Source organism: Ictalurus punctatus, chromosome 27 (assembly GCF_001660625.3).
Source record: "Ictalurus punctatus breed USDA103 chromosome 27, Coco_2.0, whole genome shotgun sequence".
Lineage (NCBI taxonomy): Eukaryota > Metazoa > Chordata > Actinopteri > Siluriformes > Ictaluridae > Ictalurus > Ictalurus punctatus.
Window position 1 is genome coordinate 1,737,501 of NC_030442.2, and position 16,861 is coordinate 1,754,361.

General features: G+C 43.3%; 3 protein-coding genes across 8 annotated transcripts in view; all 3 read right to left on the reverse strand.

The window, feature by feature from the left end:
* The window catches only part of LOC108259418 (sialoadhesin), a 4,471-nt gene extending 4,149 nt beyond the window's left edge, over window positions 1-322 (reverse strand). The window contains exon 1 of one of the 2 annotated variants that reach the window (XM_017458933.3): window positions 223-322. The gene's annotated coding sequence lies outside the window, so the exon portion shown is untranslated. The remainder of the gene's footprint in view (window positions 1-222) is intronic. The other variant, XM_017458934.3, reaches the window with a different exon arrangement.
* Window positions 323-4,663: 4,341 nt separating this feature from the next.
* fam20cl (family with sequence similarity 20 member C, like) lies at window positions 4,664-10,562 on the reverse strand. The gene is made up of 10 exons (XM_017458935.3): window positions 10,094-10,562; window positions 8,977-9,152; window positions 8,667-8,745; window positions 7,833-7,925; window positions 7,603-7,718; window positions 7,331-7,511; window positions 7,083-7,192; window positions 6,872-6,953; window positions 6,687-6,746; window positions 4,664-5,281 (listed from the first exon to the last, which is right to left on the reverse strand). Exons 1-10 carry the CDS (start codon window positions 10,438-10,440, stop codon window positions 5,035-5,037), a joined length of 1,491 nt encoding a protein of 496 aa, XP_017314424.1. The 5' UTR covers window positions 10,441-10,562; the 3' UTR covers window positions 4,664-5,034.
* Window positions 10,563-11,774: 1,212 nt separating this feature from the next.
* dnal4b (dynein, axonemal, light chain 4b) lies at window positions 11,775-14,939 on the reverse strand. 5 transcript variants are annotated; one of them, XM_017458971.3, is made up of 6 exons: window positions 14,833-14,937; window positions 14,411-14,486; window positions 14,093-14,328; window positions 12,926-13,007; window positions 12,507-12,590; window positions 11,775-12,372 (listed from the first exon to the last, which is right to left on the reverse strand). In XM_017458971.3, the coding sequence occupies exons 4-6, from the start codon at window positions 12,995-12,997 to the stop codon at window positions 12,208-12,210; spliced, it is 321 nt and encodes a 106-aa protein (XP_017314460.1). In that variant the 5' UTR covers window positions 12,998-13,007; window positions 14,093-14,328; window positions 14,411-14,486; window positions 14,833-14,937; the 3' UTR covers window positions 11,775-12,207. The 5 variants fall into 5 exon arrangements, with proteins under 5 accessions (XP_017314460.1, XP_017314462.1, XP_017314461.1 ...); XM_017458973.3 differs by having other exon boundaries at window positions 14,411-14,508; window positions 14,833-14,891; XM_017458972.3 differs by lacking the exon at window positions 14,411-14,486 and having other exon boundaries at window positions 14,833-14,939.
* Window positions 14,940-16,861: the final 1,922 nt, after the last annotated feature.

The window sequence follows — 16,861 nt, forward strand, 5'->3', positions numbered from 1 at the left end:
TATATATATATATATATATATATAAAATATAATTTTTATGTTGTATATACGTTTTATTTTAACGTCTGCATTTGTAAATCTGGTTTCTTACACAACATGCTGTTTTCAAGCAGGCAGGCAAGGCACGGTTAGGTTAGGAAATAACCGAAATAAACTCATTTTCATGTATGTAATTTTTAAATATAACGAGACTTTAAAATAGTAGAGTGTTTTTTTCCTTACCTCCTCTTAGGCCCTTTTGTAATGATCTAACTTACTAGAAATGGACAGTGGTGATATAGCAGGGGGTATGTTTTGTGGGGGTGTGAACATGTGGTGGATAGGAAGTAAGAAGCTAAAAGTAGAAAGAGAAGTTACGTACTTGCTGTTATTCTAAGCTTAGGCTTGAAGTAGAAAAAATACACTCTGTTTACGCGCTTCTTTGTTTTTTTCATAATTGATATTTTACAAAAAATAAACAGTACATTCGGGTATTATCTCCTGATCCCCAGTAAAAACCAGCTGTGAAGGGAAAATAAAAACCAATCAGCATTCATGGTTTGTGTTACTTCCTCAGGCATGAAACTCTGTGGTTAGATGCTAACCTCTTTATATTTCCTGCTCAGATCGTCCAGTTTCTGTAATACAATTCAGTAAGGTCACATTTCATTACGTTTATTTGTCTGACTGACGAAATTTTATTAAGTATAACTATATATACACTCTGAGTATTGAGGTTTGTGTATGCAAGAGTGTGAGTCAGAAGTGACATTGTCATGTATGACGTTGATTCGGTGGTGTTGCTCAAAGACATCACACATGAGGCCATTTCTGAACACAGAAACTGCTTATCAAAAAGATAGTGGGTGTAAATGGTGCAGCTATATGAATATAAATGATCGGCCAAAGCTTATAAATATAGTTCACTAAAATGACCTAGAAGTGTTTTATTCACTTTTACGCTTTTTTTTTATTTATTTTTTTTATTTTTTTTATAAAAGAGTCAGTCTGCGTAAAGATGTGAAGTTGTTGTATAACTACGGACATGCCATAACGAAATGGACGTAAGCCTCATCATGTGACTAGCATCACATCATCATGAAACGATCATCAAACTGAGAGCTCATTTCACATTGTAATATTCATAACAATTATTCACTGATAAAGTATATACCATAAAACTCTTTTTCATGTTCCAGCATTAACGTTTTCAGCAATTTGTGCTACAGTAGCTCTTCTGTGGGATCAGACCAGGTGGGCTAGCTTTCGCTCCCCACGTGCATCAATGAGCCATGGGTGTCCATGACCATTTCACCGGTTCGCCGGTTTTCCTTCCTTGGACCGCTTTTTGTAGGTACTAATCACTGCATACACCCCACAAGGGTGCCGTTTTGAAGACGCTCTGACCCAGTCGTCTGTCAAGCCATAACAATTTGTCAAAGATTCCCACATCTTTACGCTTGCCCATTTTTCCTGCTTCCAACACATCAACCTTGAGTGCTGACTGTTCACTTGCTGGCTAATAAATATATCCCACCCCTTTGACACGTACCACTGTAAAGAGATAATTAATATAATTCACTTCACATGTCAGTAGATTTAATGTTATATCTGATCGATGTAAAATGCAAATGAGCTCAATAAACACACACACACACAAGCACGCACACACACTCCGCTCACACGGAGTGACACAACATTGCTGAAATTAGCACAGACAATTTCACAATTTTAAGGTCTGCATTTCCAGTAAACATTACAAAAACAGGCTTGGGGGAGGAAGGGGGGGGTGGGTGGAGGCAATCAGAGTTAAATAGAAAATAGAAAATAGAAATAACATAAATAGAAAGAAAATAGACCGCTTGCTCACAACACTACAAATGGATGGAAGGAGTTCCTGCTAGCACCAGCGTCTTTCAAAATATATATCTTTTGAGGATTCTTTATTCAGTAAAGACAGCTTTTATGCCAACGGGTATGACTGTAAACGTTGACTCTGACTCTAAGTGTCGTCATAACCCTATCTCGATTATATCAACCATCAATACCGACTAAATTCAAGCATTCCTGTCTAGAAGGAAGCAAAATGATCTTCCAACAGATAAACAAATAAGATCTGAGATGAATCAAACGGAAATAGGCTGCGTTTCTACAGTTTATTCATGAATATTAACTATTTCTATGACTTTTTTTTTTTTCCTTTATTTTTTAAACCTCAAAAAATTCTAAAGGATTGTAATGGATTAAGAAAAACGGACACTGAGATCAGATTACTGAATGAATCGGATGTTTCTGATTGCTCGGCCATAGCTTAGTGGTTAGCACGTTCGCCTCACACCTCCAGGGTTGGGGTTGGATTCCCACCGTGGCCCTGTGTGTGCGGAGTTTGCATGTTCTCCCTGTGCTGCGGGGGTTTCCTCCCCCAGTCCAAAGACAGGCATGGTAGGCTGATTGGCGTGTATGTGATTGTGCCCTGTGATGGACTGGCACCCTGACCAGGGTGAACCCCGCCTTGTGCCCGATGCTCCTTGGGATAGACTCCAGGTTTCCCTGAAAAAGATAAAGTGGTATATTCTTTATAAGATATAAGGATCCTTTATAAGTATAGAAGATGGATGGATGGAGTTTTAAAGGTACAGTCCTCGGGTAAAGGTACAAAAAAAAAAAAGTTCACAAGTGTTTAGCGCTTTTATTTCCAAAACTGTTTATACTGTGTCTGTGGCCTTTTCATGAAGTGGAAATCATGGGTGTCATAATCGCCTTTAGAAACACAGCGCATGAGTGTGGTAGAAATTACGCAACTAGATTATTTCACAACAAGAAGGTGGCAAAATGTTGTAGTACGTTTCTTGCAACACTACAGCAAGATATTTACTTCTCCAAATTCCTAAGCAAACCCTTGAATGGAAAACTGCAAAACCTACACAGAAAAAAAAGCATAATCTACAGTATACAGTGAGGGAAAAAAGTATTTGATCCCCTGCTGATTTTGTACGTTTGCCCACTGACAAAGAAATGATCAGTCTATAATTTTAATGGTAGATTTATTTGAACAGTGAGAGACAGAATAACAACAAGAAAATCCAGAAAAACGCACGTCAAAAATGTTATAAATTGATTTGCATTTTAATGAGGGAAATAAGTATTTGACCCCTCTGCAAAACATGACTTAGTACTTGGTGTAAAAACCCTTGTTGGCAATCACAGAGGTCAGACGTTTCTTGTTGGCCACCAGGTTTGCACACATCTCAGGAGGGATTTTGTCCCACTCCTCTTTGCAGATCTTCTCCAAGTCATTAAGGTTTCGAGGCTGACGTTTGGCAACTCGAACCTTCAGCTCCCTCCACAGATTTTCTATGGGATTAAGGTCTGGAGACTGGCTAGGTCACTCCAGGACCTTAATGTGCTTCTTCTTGAGCCACTCCTTTGTTGCCTTGGCCGTGTGTTTTGGGTCATTGTCATGCTGGAATACCCATCCACGACCCATTTTCAATGCCTGGCTGAGGGAAGGAGGTTCTCACCCAAGATTTGACGGTACATGGCCCCGTCCATCGTCCCTTTGATGCCGTGAAGTTGTCCTGTCCCCTTAGCAGAAAAACACCCCCAAAGCATAATGTTTCCACCTCCATGTTTGACGGTGAGGATGGTGTTCCAGGGGTCATAGGCAGCATTCCTCCTCCTCCAAACACGGCGAGTTGAGTTGATGCCAAAGAGCTCCATTTTGGTCTCATCTGACCTCAACACTTTCACCCAGTTGTCCTCTGAATCATTCAGATGTTCACTGGCAAACTTCAGCCGGGCATGTATATGTGCTTTCTTGAGCAGCGGATCTTGCGGGCGCTGCAGAATTTCAGTCCTTCACGGCGTAGTGTGTTACCAATTGTTTTCTTGGTGACTATGGTCCCAGCTGCCTTGAGATCATTGACAAGATCCTTCCGTATAGTTCTGGGCTGATTCCTCACTGTTCTCATGATCAATGCAACTCCACGAGGTGAGATCTTGCATGGAGCCCCAGGGCGAGGGAGATCGACACTTCTTTTGTGTTTCTTCCATTTGCGAATAATCGCACCAACTGTTGTCCCCTTATCACCAAGCTGCTTGGCAATGGTCTTGTAGCACATTCCAGACTTGTGTAGGTGTACAATCTTGTCCCTGACATCCTTGGAGAGCTCTTTGGTCTTGGCCATGGTGGAGAGTTTGGAATCTGATTGATTGATTGCTTCTGTGGACAGGTGTCTTTTATACAGGTAACAAGCTGAGATTAGGAGCACTCCCTTTAAGAGTGTGCTCCTAATCTCAGCTCGTTACCTGTATAAAAGACACCTGGGAGCCAGAAATCTTTCTGATTGAGAGGGGGTCAAATACTTTTTTCCCTCATTAAAATGCAAATTAATTTATAAAATTTTTGACATGTGTTTTTTGGATTTTTTTGTTGTTATTCTGTCTCTCACTGTTCAAATAAATCTACCATTAAAATTATAGACTGATCATTTCTTTGTCAGTGGGCAAACGTACAAAATCAGCAGGGGATCAAATACTTTTTTCCCTCACTGTATATGTACGCTGAATACACTGAATGAAGAAATCAAATATAGAAATTCAACTGAAATGAATCATTTATTATACAGAGTAAACAGATACGAGACACAAACGTCTGAAAAGTTTCCTTTCTGCACCCCGTCTTATAACCGGCTAAAGAAATGAAAAGAACATAGGATGAAAGAGAATAAAATAAATATGTCTTTATAGTCATTTAAATATTTCTTTTTGGTATTTCCTGTCTCACCACAACCCTGAGCAGTACGAGCATATCAAAAAGAAAAGTTGTAAAAACATCTAACACATTTTATTATATAAATTTATACATACAATACAAATCAAGATCAAGTGCTCTTATGCAATGATGCAGTGCTTTCATATATATTTATTTATTTATTTATTTATTGTCACCCAGGCTGTAATTTGTAATATCATACTGGCATCCAGTACATTTTAGCTGAGGAAGTACAAAAGATGAGCATTCAGTGAGCACGGATTAGTCATTACAGCACTTTCCTAGCCTGAGTAGTCAGTGATATCATCGTAGATGACATCATGGAGGTGTTGGTGCTGAAGGAGGCAGCGCTGGACGGTCTGGAGCACTGCTGCTAGACGGCGGTCTAAAGCGGAAAGGTGAGGTTCGGTGAGGAGGGGAGCCACGGCTGCCAGAGGATCCTGAGAGAGAGACGCCCGCATGACATCACTCAAACGGTACTGAGGGGAGGAGAGCAGACGCAGGCGAAGCAGCGTGGAACGGCGGATTCTGGGACAGAAACAGGGAATTAATAATAACAACACGTTTCCGCTGGTCAGCGGAGTATACCAGTTATTCATCTGTAACCAGAACGGTTTGCATTACTCAAAAAATGGAAAGAATACAGCAACACCGCGATTCCGCCTAGCAAAGACCAAGAACCACCGAGAGGCTCAATCAATATGATGCTACCACCACCAGGCTTCACTCTGAGGATGGTGTTCTCAGCCTGTTGGGTTTCTGGCACAACCTAGTTTTTTGGGCTTAGGCCGAAAAGTCCGATTTTTGTCATCGTGCGAGTCCGTGGAGGTGGATGCAAATGCAGAACTTCATTTATTACACAGACACAGGGAACAGACTCAGAGAAACAGACCCGGGAAACAACCACGAGGAAAACGCACTAGGAACCGTCATTATCAGCAGCTAAAAAAAATGAACCCTAAGAAAAATTGCTAAATAATCAAAATTCAGTGCATAAAAACAATATCGAATATGAAAGGACCAAGCACAAACATGACCTGACTAGAGTTAATGCTCCAGCCACTCATGGATGCTCTGTCACGGCCCCCAGGGACCATCTTTGGCCACTAGAGGGCACCCTGTCTGCCTTTGCAAAAAAAAAAAATTTCTGTTGTCTCCTTCCACTTCGTGTCTTAATCATTCTCATGTGCTTTCATTTTCCTGATTGCCTATTTTAACTCCTCCGTTGCTGGAGCATTGATTCAAATCAGGTCATGGTTGCGTCTGTGCGTTCATTGGATTGTCTGGTGCTTTCAAGGTGTTGTCTGGTGTTTTCATGGTGTTGTCAGGTGCGTTCGTGGTGTTGTCTGGTGCTTTCATGGTGTTGTCTGGTGCTTTCATGGTTGCGTCTGGTGCTTTCATGGTGTTGTCTGGTGTTTTCATGGTTGCGTCTGGTGCTTTCATGGTGTTGTCTGGTGTTTTCATGGTGGTTATTGTTTTCATGCACTCTTTTGATTATTTAGCACTTTTTCTTAGGGTTTCTTTAATTTTTTTTAGTTCCTATGTTTCTGATAATGCCGGTTCCAAGTGCATCTTCCTCGTGGTTGTTTCCTGAGCCTGTTCCTTGTGTTTATGAAATAACGGAAGTTCTGCATTTGCATCCGCCTCCATGGACTCGCATCATGACAAATTTTGGTTTCATCAGAGCAAAGAACCTTTTCCCACATGCTTGCTGAGTCTTCTAGCAAGCCTGGATTTGTTGAGTGACCAGCTTCTCCCAGCTCAGCTGTAGATCTCTCCAGCTCCTTCAGAGTTACTCTAGGCCTCTTGGTGGCTTCTCTATTGAATGACTCTCTCTGTTTATTATTAATGGATTTAACGCATGTGCTAGAGACAATGTTATCTAATAACCAATTATCAGCTCATCCTCCCTCCTGAGTGATCATGATTTTACCTGCAGCACTGCACGAGAGGAGTGAGTATCGATGGTTCATCCTTAGAGTGACGACCAAACCTTTTGGCATATAAACATACACACACGTACAGAGAATACCACATAAGCCAACATAAAAGTATATACGACATGCCGTATAACCCGATATGTGTTTAAGATGCTGTTGTGAGCATCTAAATACTCACGCTCTTCCATTATCTAAATGTAGAAGGAAGGTGTTGTTGCCAAAAATTTCAAATGTTTCATAGTGGTGTCTGTCCATATTACCTACAATTCCATAACATAGAAGAGAATTAGGAAACTGGATTAATCATAATAATCAACTACGATTAATGGAAACCTCGTCGGGAAGTAATAATTCTCTAGTGTAATTTGATCCAACGGGCAGGCCCTTACTTTGCAGAAAGTCCAAAATGGTCATATCGATGAGATCCACCAATCGGGTGCCTCGGTCATAGGGCGGAGTCTTTTTCACGGCGTCGCAGTATCCTGGGGTTTTCTCCCACCTGCAACACATTTCAGGCCGCGTCATTATTATTTAATCACTCGATAATATGTTAATCACTTTGGTGTGTTGTACCGTGCTTGTTCTAATACGTTATTGTTTCTATAGTAACAGCAAACGCAGGGACTTGTGTACCCACAGAGCGAGCTTGCTGCGGCTGTATGAGCGCCTCCACGGGTTTCTCCAGGAGCGGCGAGGTGCGAGGGCAAGGTCAGGCAACATGGCTGCTACAGATCCCTCGAGAGCACGGGGCCGGCCGCACACCGCATGCTCCGTGGAACAATAGTACGAGCACTGGCCGTAAAAGCACACATTTCCCACTGACACACATACAGATGCAAGACATAAGGACCACAGAAGACCTGACACAACAGTCATTAAACACACACATGTTCTGCGTGTAGACCAAACCTGGAGAACTGAAGAAGGTCTTGGCCAGTTTGTGGTCAGTGGTGATGTCTTTAATTTCCTTAATTACATCAACCAGTCTTCCGACAACCGGAGGTACATGCCGGAAACCCAGAATCCTTAAGGAGAGAGAAGGCAGCGGGAGCAAGAGACAGGAAGATGAAGCAATGGCGTGAATATGTTTTGATCTGATAACGTTCACACCGTGAAAACAGCAGCGTCTCTGCGCGTACCTGTCTAGGTGAAAGGCTGCGATTTCGGCATTGTGCCTCTCAAAGTCCGAGAAATAGTACAGGTTCACGTTAGTCTCGTCGTACCTCTCCTGCCTGTAACAAACATAGAATGGGTTCGATAACACGCGGATGTTTAACGTAGGATGATCTCGGTTTCTGTTAGTATTTTCAAAAATTGTTTTGAGTATAATATAATAGGGTTTGAAAAGGGTGCCACTATAGCTACCTTCAGTGACACCAAAGCGAGCTCTAATCATAAAGTCGTGAGTTGAACTTTTAAGTGTTTTGTTGTAAATCTACATGAATTCCTGCGCTAAAATTTTTTAATAGGATTAAAAGGCTCTGCATATTCATAACTATGAAGCTATTTAGACTTGTTATGGTGTTGGAGGGATTACATCAGGCTGAGGAAATGCTACAGAAATGGACACTGATAGCAGATCAAAATGATTTTTAAAAAGAGGGGGGCAGTCGTGGCTTGGTGGTTAAGGCTTTGGGTTACTGATCGGAAGGTTGGAGCTTAAAGCCCCAGCACTGCCAAGCTGCCACTGTTGGGCCCTTGAGCAAGGCCCTTAACCCTCTTTGCTCCAGGGGGCGCTGTATCATGGCTGACCCTGCTCTTACCCCAACTTCCTGACATGCTGGGGTATAGAAAAGAAAAGGATTTCACCGTGCTTTAATGTACATGTGATAAATAAAGACATTACCATTATCCAAAATGGGTAGAGAGAGAGAGCACAAGGTGAATTAGAACGTACATACTGAAGATACTGTATATGACAATAGGTGAGTGTGACTGTGTATGTGTAAACTGTAATCACCAGCTTGACTCACTTCATGGGCTTGAAGAGCGCCTCTCCATAGTTAGAAAACGTCATCACCAACTTCAGCTGTGTTCCTCCGGTTTTCTGAACTGCAACGTGGCAAAACGTACAGGCTGTTACAAAGATTACACGTTTTTATTTTAATCATTAGAATTTGAATTTCAGCGAAACAGAAAGGTGGATGTGTAGAGACCAATCTTCCACACTAGAGGGCACCCCGATCTCACTCTGTGTGTGGGTGACTTGTCTTGACTGCGCAACAGTACGTTCCTGATTAAAGATTAGGTTTCGGATCGGAAGTTGGGATTGGAATCGGTTACCTGCGCTGACGATGCGGTGCATTGAGAGCTGTTCCACAAGAACAGGCAGGTTGGTGTCTCGGTGTGGATACAGCTGCCACCGGGAGATGCCGAGGTGGAACCGAAGCCAGGGAGGGTGGGTATCTGTACTGCTGTTCCACTGGACAGGTTCATAGCCGTCCTTGCTGTTACTTAACCTGAATGGGAGGGTCAGAAGTATAAAGAAAACTGGACTGAGCAAGGCGACATATTTCCGTCCATTCTCTGTACCGCTTATTCTACACGGGGTCACAGGGAACCTGGAGCATATCCAAGGGAACATGATGCATGAGGTGGGGGACACCCTGGACAGGGTGTGCCCAATCACGCACACACAGACACACTATGGACAATTTGGAAATGCCAATCAGCCTGCAACACATGTCCTTGGACTGGCGGAGGAAACCGGAGTACCCGGAGGAAACCCCTGAAGCAAAGGAGAACGTACAAATTCCGTGCACACGCAAGGGCGGATGCAGGAATCGAACCGCCAACCCCGGAGGTGCGAGTCAAACGTACTAATCCACCGTACCCCGAAACATATTTCCAAATGCCTGATAATCAATTAACCGACCCCAGCGGTGCGAACATTGCTGCGAAAATTTTACCACAAAATCCATAGCGTATGTGAACGAACGTTTTTCAGATGTGCCCAAGCAACAGTGAGACGAAAGTCTGGTGAAATTACTACTTAATAATAAGCAGCTCCTTTTGTTTGCTTTTTTTAACCAACCAAAGACTTATTTCTATAGGCACACAAGACCAAGGCCCACGAACTCACAGGACAAAGTCAACTAGATAAAGTCAGCACGATGAGAAAGTCAAGGCCTCAGCATAAATACTCTTTGAGAGTGAAGCCTCCACAGAAAGCATCCGTTCGCGTCAAATCGTTCACGGACGCCAGGCAAACGTTGACTCTGCATGAAGTATTCTAAGACCTTAATCTCTATCAGAAGCAAATGCAAACTATACACATGGTGTCAGCTTATTACAGCTTTGGGAAAAGACATTAAAGAGTCATTTCACAGCTCTGCCTGACTAACACTGACAACTTTATCGGTTTTATTTACATGGCCTTGTATGAGTGAGTGTTCCTCACCACTGCTGTGCGCTGTGCTCCTCGCTGTGCTCTTCCTGGGTCCGGATTCGCAGCAGAGTGTCGTCATCGGGACTGGACGGAGCATGCAGGCTATACAGCGCGTGGGAGAACAAAGCTTCCAGCTTGGCAAGATCAGCTGCTCTTTTCCTGGCCGTACTCGTAGAGCCAGAGTGTGTGAGGTTGGCTGAGGTGAGGTTGCGAGGTTCAGTTTGAGACCGCTGAATGGGTTCACAGGTTGAAGGGAACGTCGACAGAGTCACTAGAATGACCAGCACGTGCAGAGCCAGCATCACACACACCAGCATGACGCAAACACCCTTCAAGCTGCGGCACTGACGCACTCTCATACTGGTAGAGAATCCTGTTAGTACTGAACTCCGCTAACAACTCCTCATGAACAAGAGAGCGAATTTTGGTATGTCACACTGTTTTATTCCTCTGTTTGCTATCCCTCTTTCCCCCTGCTCCTCCTGTCTCTATCAGGGAACAGGAGCACTGCCAGGTCGGGATGATCTGAACTGATCCGAGTGTGTTTACTTGCCCCTTTCGTCACACGAGCGTGCATTAGAGACCGCACAACATGTATCTAGCTACAAGTGGTAATATATACAGTATAACATCTACTAATACGGGCCGCACGGTGGCTTAGTGGTTAGCAACAAGTGGCCTTGTACCTCCGGTATTGGGGGTTCGATTCCCTTTGCCCTGTGTGCACGGGGGTTTCCTCCGGGTACTCCAGCTTCCTCCACCAGTCCAAGGACATGCATTGTAGGCTGATTGGCATTTCTAAATTGTCTGTAGTGTGTGCATGATTGTGCCCACCCCATCCAGGATGTCCCCCGCCTCGTGCCCAGAGTCCCCTGGGATTGGCTTCCGGCTCCCCATATTTCAGAAAATGGATAGATCTCCTAATGCTTAATAACAGTTTTTTTTTTTTGATTGGTTAAAGGATGGTTGGTACCATGCTTTAGGTTTTCACAGCAGGGCCCCCTGTTGGTCTGGAAGTTGAAACGTATGATTGATTGCAGGTCACAAGTAGGATGTTTTATGGTATATCGCCCAGGCCCAGGACAAACCATGTTAAAATGGCCCAAGGAAACACACACACACACACACACATATACACAAAACCTGAGAAATGTAAACAGCTGTAATGTCAATATATTACATTTATTTGAAGTATGTTTGTAGAGACTGGGTGATTAGCATGAACAAAAAAATTGTTGTATGTGGTATTGGCTCATATACACCAGATAAAGTGGACAACATGAGCATTTTATCTCTCTCTCTCACACACACACACACATTATTCTCTCTCTCTCTGGCACTGGGCTCTTCTTCGTGACTACCCCCTGTGTATGTGTTCTGAATTTGGAGAGCAATTTTTTTGACATCATTGCGCAAGGGAACGTGGCAAACTGTTTATCAGGAGAAGTGCACACGATCAGGTCACAGCACCCTGGCTTACCTGTACACACTCGTTTCACAAGCGCACACACACACACACACACACACACCCCGATATATGAACAAGAACGCGTTTTCAAGATTGTTTTTGCTGATTCGGGCTGTTTGTTGACACGAAATCGGTCGCACTAGGCATGAAGCCAGCTCTGTGTGAGCTACTCTGGGACCACTGGGATCCTAAAACACACACACACACACACACGCTGTCCGCAAATGCATCGAGAAGGTTTTTATTCCACAGTAACAGTCCAAAAACAAATTCACAAATTGTGCAAAAGGTGACATTTTATAAACTATATACATGAAATATTCACAGCTAAGACTAGGAAAATAGAATTCTTCTTATTATTATTATTATAAAAATACATTTCCGGAACATCAGGTATCAAAGAAAGACAGGCTGAGAGGGACAGTTGGAGAGGAGGTGTAGAACGAGAGCGACAGACAGAGAGAGAGAGAGAGAGAAGCAGAAACAGCACCAAACACACAGATGGTCTGGCAGTACACAGAGAGTGAGAGTCGTCGAACAAAGAGAAAAAACGTGAAATGTCACGTTTTTCTCTCTAAACGTCCTCGCTCAGGGATCAGGGATAGCGCGAGTTCTCTCCAGCGGTCGGTTTGTGCTTCGGGAAGGGTACGAGCGAGTGTTAGGAGCACCTCCACACGCACACGGCCAGACTTCCCCCGAAGAACATGTACAGAAGGTTCTTCACCTCGTGCGTGATCTCGAAGCCGAAGCCCTCGCCGATCACCACGTGCCACGAGCTGCCGAACTTCTTGTCCATCGACTCCTTTATCATCCTGGCTGCGCTCTTGACGTGTGCACGCAAACACAAAAAGCGGTTACACAAATGCCGTGAACGGGCCGGCGAGTGTGTCGTCATTAGGTACTGCATTCGACTGTGTGTCAAGTCGCACAAACACACACACACACACACGCACACACCTCGTTATTGGTGGCAAACTTCTCACACGCTGTAACACACAGCTCCATCGTCTCTGTCCTCATTTCCTCCGGCATGTCTGTGTGCTGCGAGAACAAACACACACACAGAGAGAGAGAGAGAGACAGAGAGAGTGAGACACCTGAAAGACGGAGAACTGAGACCTGCCAAGAGAACTAAAAAAAGGAGGCGAGAGTGTCGTCTTCACACCATGTCCCGTACACGAATCACGCTTGGCTATGGAGCACTCGGACACGTTACTCCTACGTTTGTCGGGATTTGTCCTAACCAGCTGTACGTGATAACCGTGCCAACATAGTTGTGGATGCAAACGACTAATAATAAAATAACCAACGATATATAAAAGAAAGAAAGAACTACAGAGGACGTGTCTCCGGTGTAAAGCTCCGGAGATTCTTACCCTAATCAGAGGGAAACTGTGCAGCCGCTTGTAGTCCGCCTCCTCCTTCTTGCTCTCGGCCGTTTCTGCCATGGCGTCAGTTCTGCACGAACGCATAGAAAGTGTAATGAATCGTCCATCCTGTCAAACAGACCTCGTCGATCTGGTCATCCGATATCGATATCACGATGTACGCATGTCACGAGAGTTCCCTTATCGACTTATCTCACCGTGTTTACATGCGCGTTTGTTCACATAAGACCGAACGTCGCCAACGTTTCAGCCATCCTGTCCTCTCGTCTACTCCGGGGCTGTCCGATCGGAGTCCGATTACAATCCTAACTCTGATTCTTCGTCGAATTTAAGATGTGAAAACGCACATTCAAACGCGAACGGATTTAAGACGTGTAGCAAACATTCGCGGCGATTTTAATTAAAACACACATTGGGGCGGGGGGGTATTAACCATGCGCTAAGAATGGTTATTAATGTCATTAATGTCGGGGGTTGAGCCGCTCGAGCTCACCCAAACACGTCCACTGAAATTTGCACTAAAGCATAAAGAATTCACAATATTGTATTACAGCAGTGTCATACAGTAATGTTGTTATTTTCAGGACGTCAGGTTTTCACGTGGTTAAGTACGTATACAAAAACGTAGGAAGGTCCGGGTTCATGCGATGCCATTTTAACCCGAGTAAACATCGACTGAAACGAATAAACATGACATGATGCGAAATATCGACGACATGAATGGTAAGGATAGTTTCATCAGAAGACCAAAAAAAGTCTGGATAATCGTAAGAATGAAAAGTCCGTCGCTCTTTGAACGGGTGTACTTGCACCGTTTGCTGTCGTATTATCATTTATCGTTGTCGTAGAATAGTCTTAAAATGACAATAGTATCGTTTATCGCGATCATTTCTGCGACATCCGACAAACGTCGTTATCGTAACAGGCCTATTGTGATGTGATAACGTCGGCACGTTCAGACAAGTTCGCCGCTCGCCCGTACTGTGAACTCACCACTACTGCACGGTCGTCATAGTAACATTTATCAGTAGGCGGAGCAACGAGTATTCCACGTTAAGACAACAACGCTATTCTCTTGCTGCTTAAATGAAAGATTCTGGAGGGAGACGGAGGTGCGTTAGTTTGTTCGTATGGAAAATAAATCAATAAAATCACCAGTGTGTATATGCAAAAGGTGTATTAGGAATCTCTCAGGTTAGTGTCTGTGTTCTCGACGCGGGTTTCCTCTGGGTTCTCCGGTTTCCTCCAAGCTCCCAGAAACATGCCAGCGGGTGGATCGGCGAACACTTCGTCTTCTCGGTACGTGCGGTGCTCCGCGATGGACCGGCGTCCCCGTCCAGGGCGTATTTCCTGAGACAGGATCCGGTTCCACCACCGTGATGAAGCGGTTACTGATTTCAAAAAATATGTTAGGAATCAATAACGGAAATGAAGAGCGACTCGGAACAAAGTCACAGCCCGTGCTTTACTTACAAATTACTGACAAGTCCAAAAAGGGGGTTTCTAAATCTCAGTAAATATCTGGGGACTTCACTTCCGGTCTCACTTCCTGTTTGAGTTGGAAAGAGGTTCTGAAATCTGAGGTTAGATTTCTATCGTAATGGCACTGTGAATTTATTCCCCTCATATCTTTGACTGGTCATTTTAGTCAAATATAATAAAGATACCCCACCAGCTTTAAACTAACACCGCTATCCAAAACATTAAACATTAAACATGGAGCTTTGGTTAGCTATCCTGATGATTTATTGCTCATTTCAGCTCCGGGTCTCACAGAAACAAAAAATATAAAGGTGTATACCTATGTTTATATGTATTTCTGTATTTATATAATAAATGCTGCACTATAAAGGGAGATATAATTAGCTACAGGAGGAACCAAACGTATTCCTTACATGTTTAACGGAGAGAAACGATGCGTAAAGCTAGATCCAGTTAGGTTGTTGTGGAGGCATCGTGATCCTAGCAACCGGAAGTCTCGCGAGAGCTGGAAACGCTTCCGCCCACCGTGAACTCTCACACGTGGTGCGGTTATCGGTTTGGAAATCTGAAGGCAATGTGCAGTTTTGAGAGAGAGAGAGAGAGAGAGAGAGAGAGAGAGAGAGATGACAATAATAATACAGTTTGACATTTCAGAAAGAAGATGGCGAGATAGAGTGAAAGATAGATAGATAGATAGATAGATAGATAGATAGATAGATAGAGTGTTACTGGTAGATGGATGAAGTGAGAAAGTATTTCTCACAGAAATATAGATGGAGAGATCAGGTGATACAGGTAGATAAACAGAAGGAGTGAGAGGGTGATGCAAGCAGATTGAGAGAAGTGAATATGGAGAAAGAAAACAGATGAGGATAGAGACAGATCAATAAAAGGAAGAGTGTTAATGGTAGAAAGATAGATGGCGTGAAAGAGCGTTAACTGTGAAATGACGAGAGTGATTCAGATAGAAAGATAGATGGAGCGAGAGATAGATAGATAATACAGTTTGAAATGTGGAGACAGTTAGAAAGATAGAGGGAAAGAAGTAGATAGATAGAGTGAGTGTTACTGGTGGACGGATGAAGTGAGGAAGTATTTCTCACAGAAATATAGATGGAGAGATCAGGTGATACAGGTAGATAAACAGAAGGAGTGTGAGGGTGAAGCAAGTAGAATGAGAGAAGTGAATATGGAGAGCGAGATATGGAAAGAAAGAACAGATGAAGATAGGGACAAATAAAAGGAAGAGTGTTAACGGTAGAAAGATAGATGGAGTGAAAGAGCGTTAATTGTGAAATGACAGATGAAGAGAGTGATTCAGATGGAGTGAGAGACGGATAGATAAATAGATCGATCGATCGAGAGCGAGAGGTCCAGCATCTAATGGAAAGCCTTCCCAGAAGAGTGGAGCTTATTATAACAGGACTAAATCTGAAATGGGGTGTTGGGATGTTCAGCAAGCACAGTATGGGTGTGATAGGTGTCCAGATATTTCTGGCCGTATGTGACTTACAGAACACATGAGCACGTTTCAGCAACATCAACAACAGGTGCCCCGGTCCTCCCTTCTTTCTCTCTGCTTTGTCTGCCCTAAATTCTATCCGCTTAAACATCTGGCTGCTGCAGAAGATTCCACTGCTGCCCCAAATACATACCTGACCTGAGAGCACTCACAGATGTGTGTGTGGGTGTGTGTGTGTGTGAGAGAGAGAGAGAGAGAGGAAGAGACGGAGAGAGAGAGGTCAACAAAAGGACTCAATCAGACAGACAAATACAATCTTAGTGCCCTTTTTTCTTTTTTCTTTTTAAATAATGCTACCATACAGGAATTTTCAGTATGAATTCATACAAGAGCGATTGTTTGAATAGACTGATATTGTTAAACGAAAGGATGACTTTGTTAATTCACAAGTAGACATACAGAGAATAGGTAGCATTTAGTTAAATAACGGATATAGGAGGCTTTCATGTAATAATACACTTGCTCTCTCTCTCTCTCTCTCTCTCTCGCTCTCTCTCTCTCGCTCTCGCTCTCATTCTCTGAGACAATGGTTTGATTTCAGTTTTTAAGGATTATTGTGGATTTTCCGTATTTGGATAAATAACACAGACTAGAACAAAAAAGAAAAGTGGATTGTTGTTGTGCATGTACGTGTGTGTGTGTGTGTGTGGGTGGGTGGGTGGGTGTAGTATATGTGTGTTGACCAGCGTTAGTGCCAGGACTGCCTACTTATACAGCTATTATGACTTGCTTTGTGCTATAAATCATACCGGTATCCGGATAACTAAAGATATCACGTAGGTTGTTTAAAAAAAAATATTACAGGGAACTATAGGATTAGAAAAGCTTGGATAGGGATGCTAACAATATATCATTTTGTCACCTGGGAGAAATAGAGAGACAGACAGAAAGACAGATGTGACTGTAGAGAGCTTGATCAG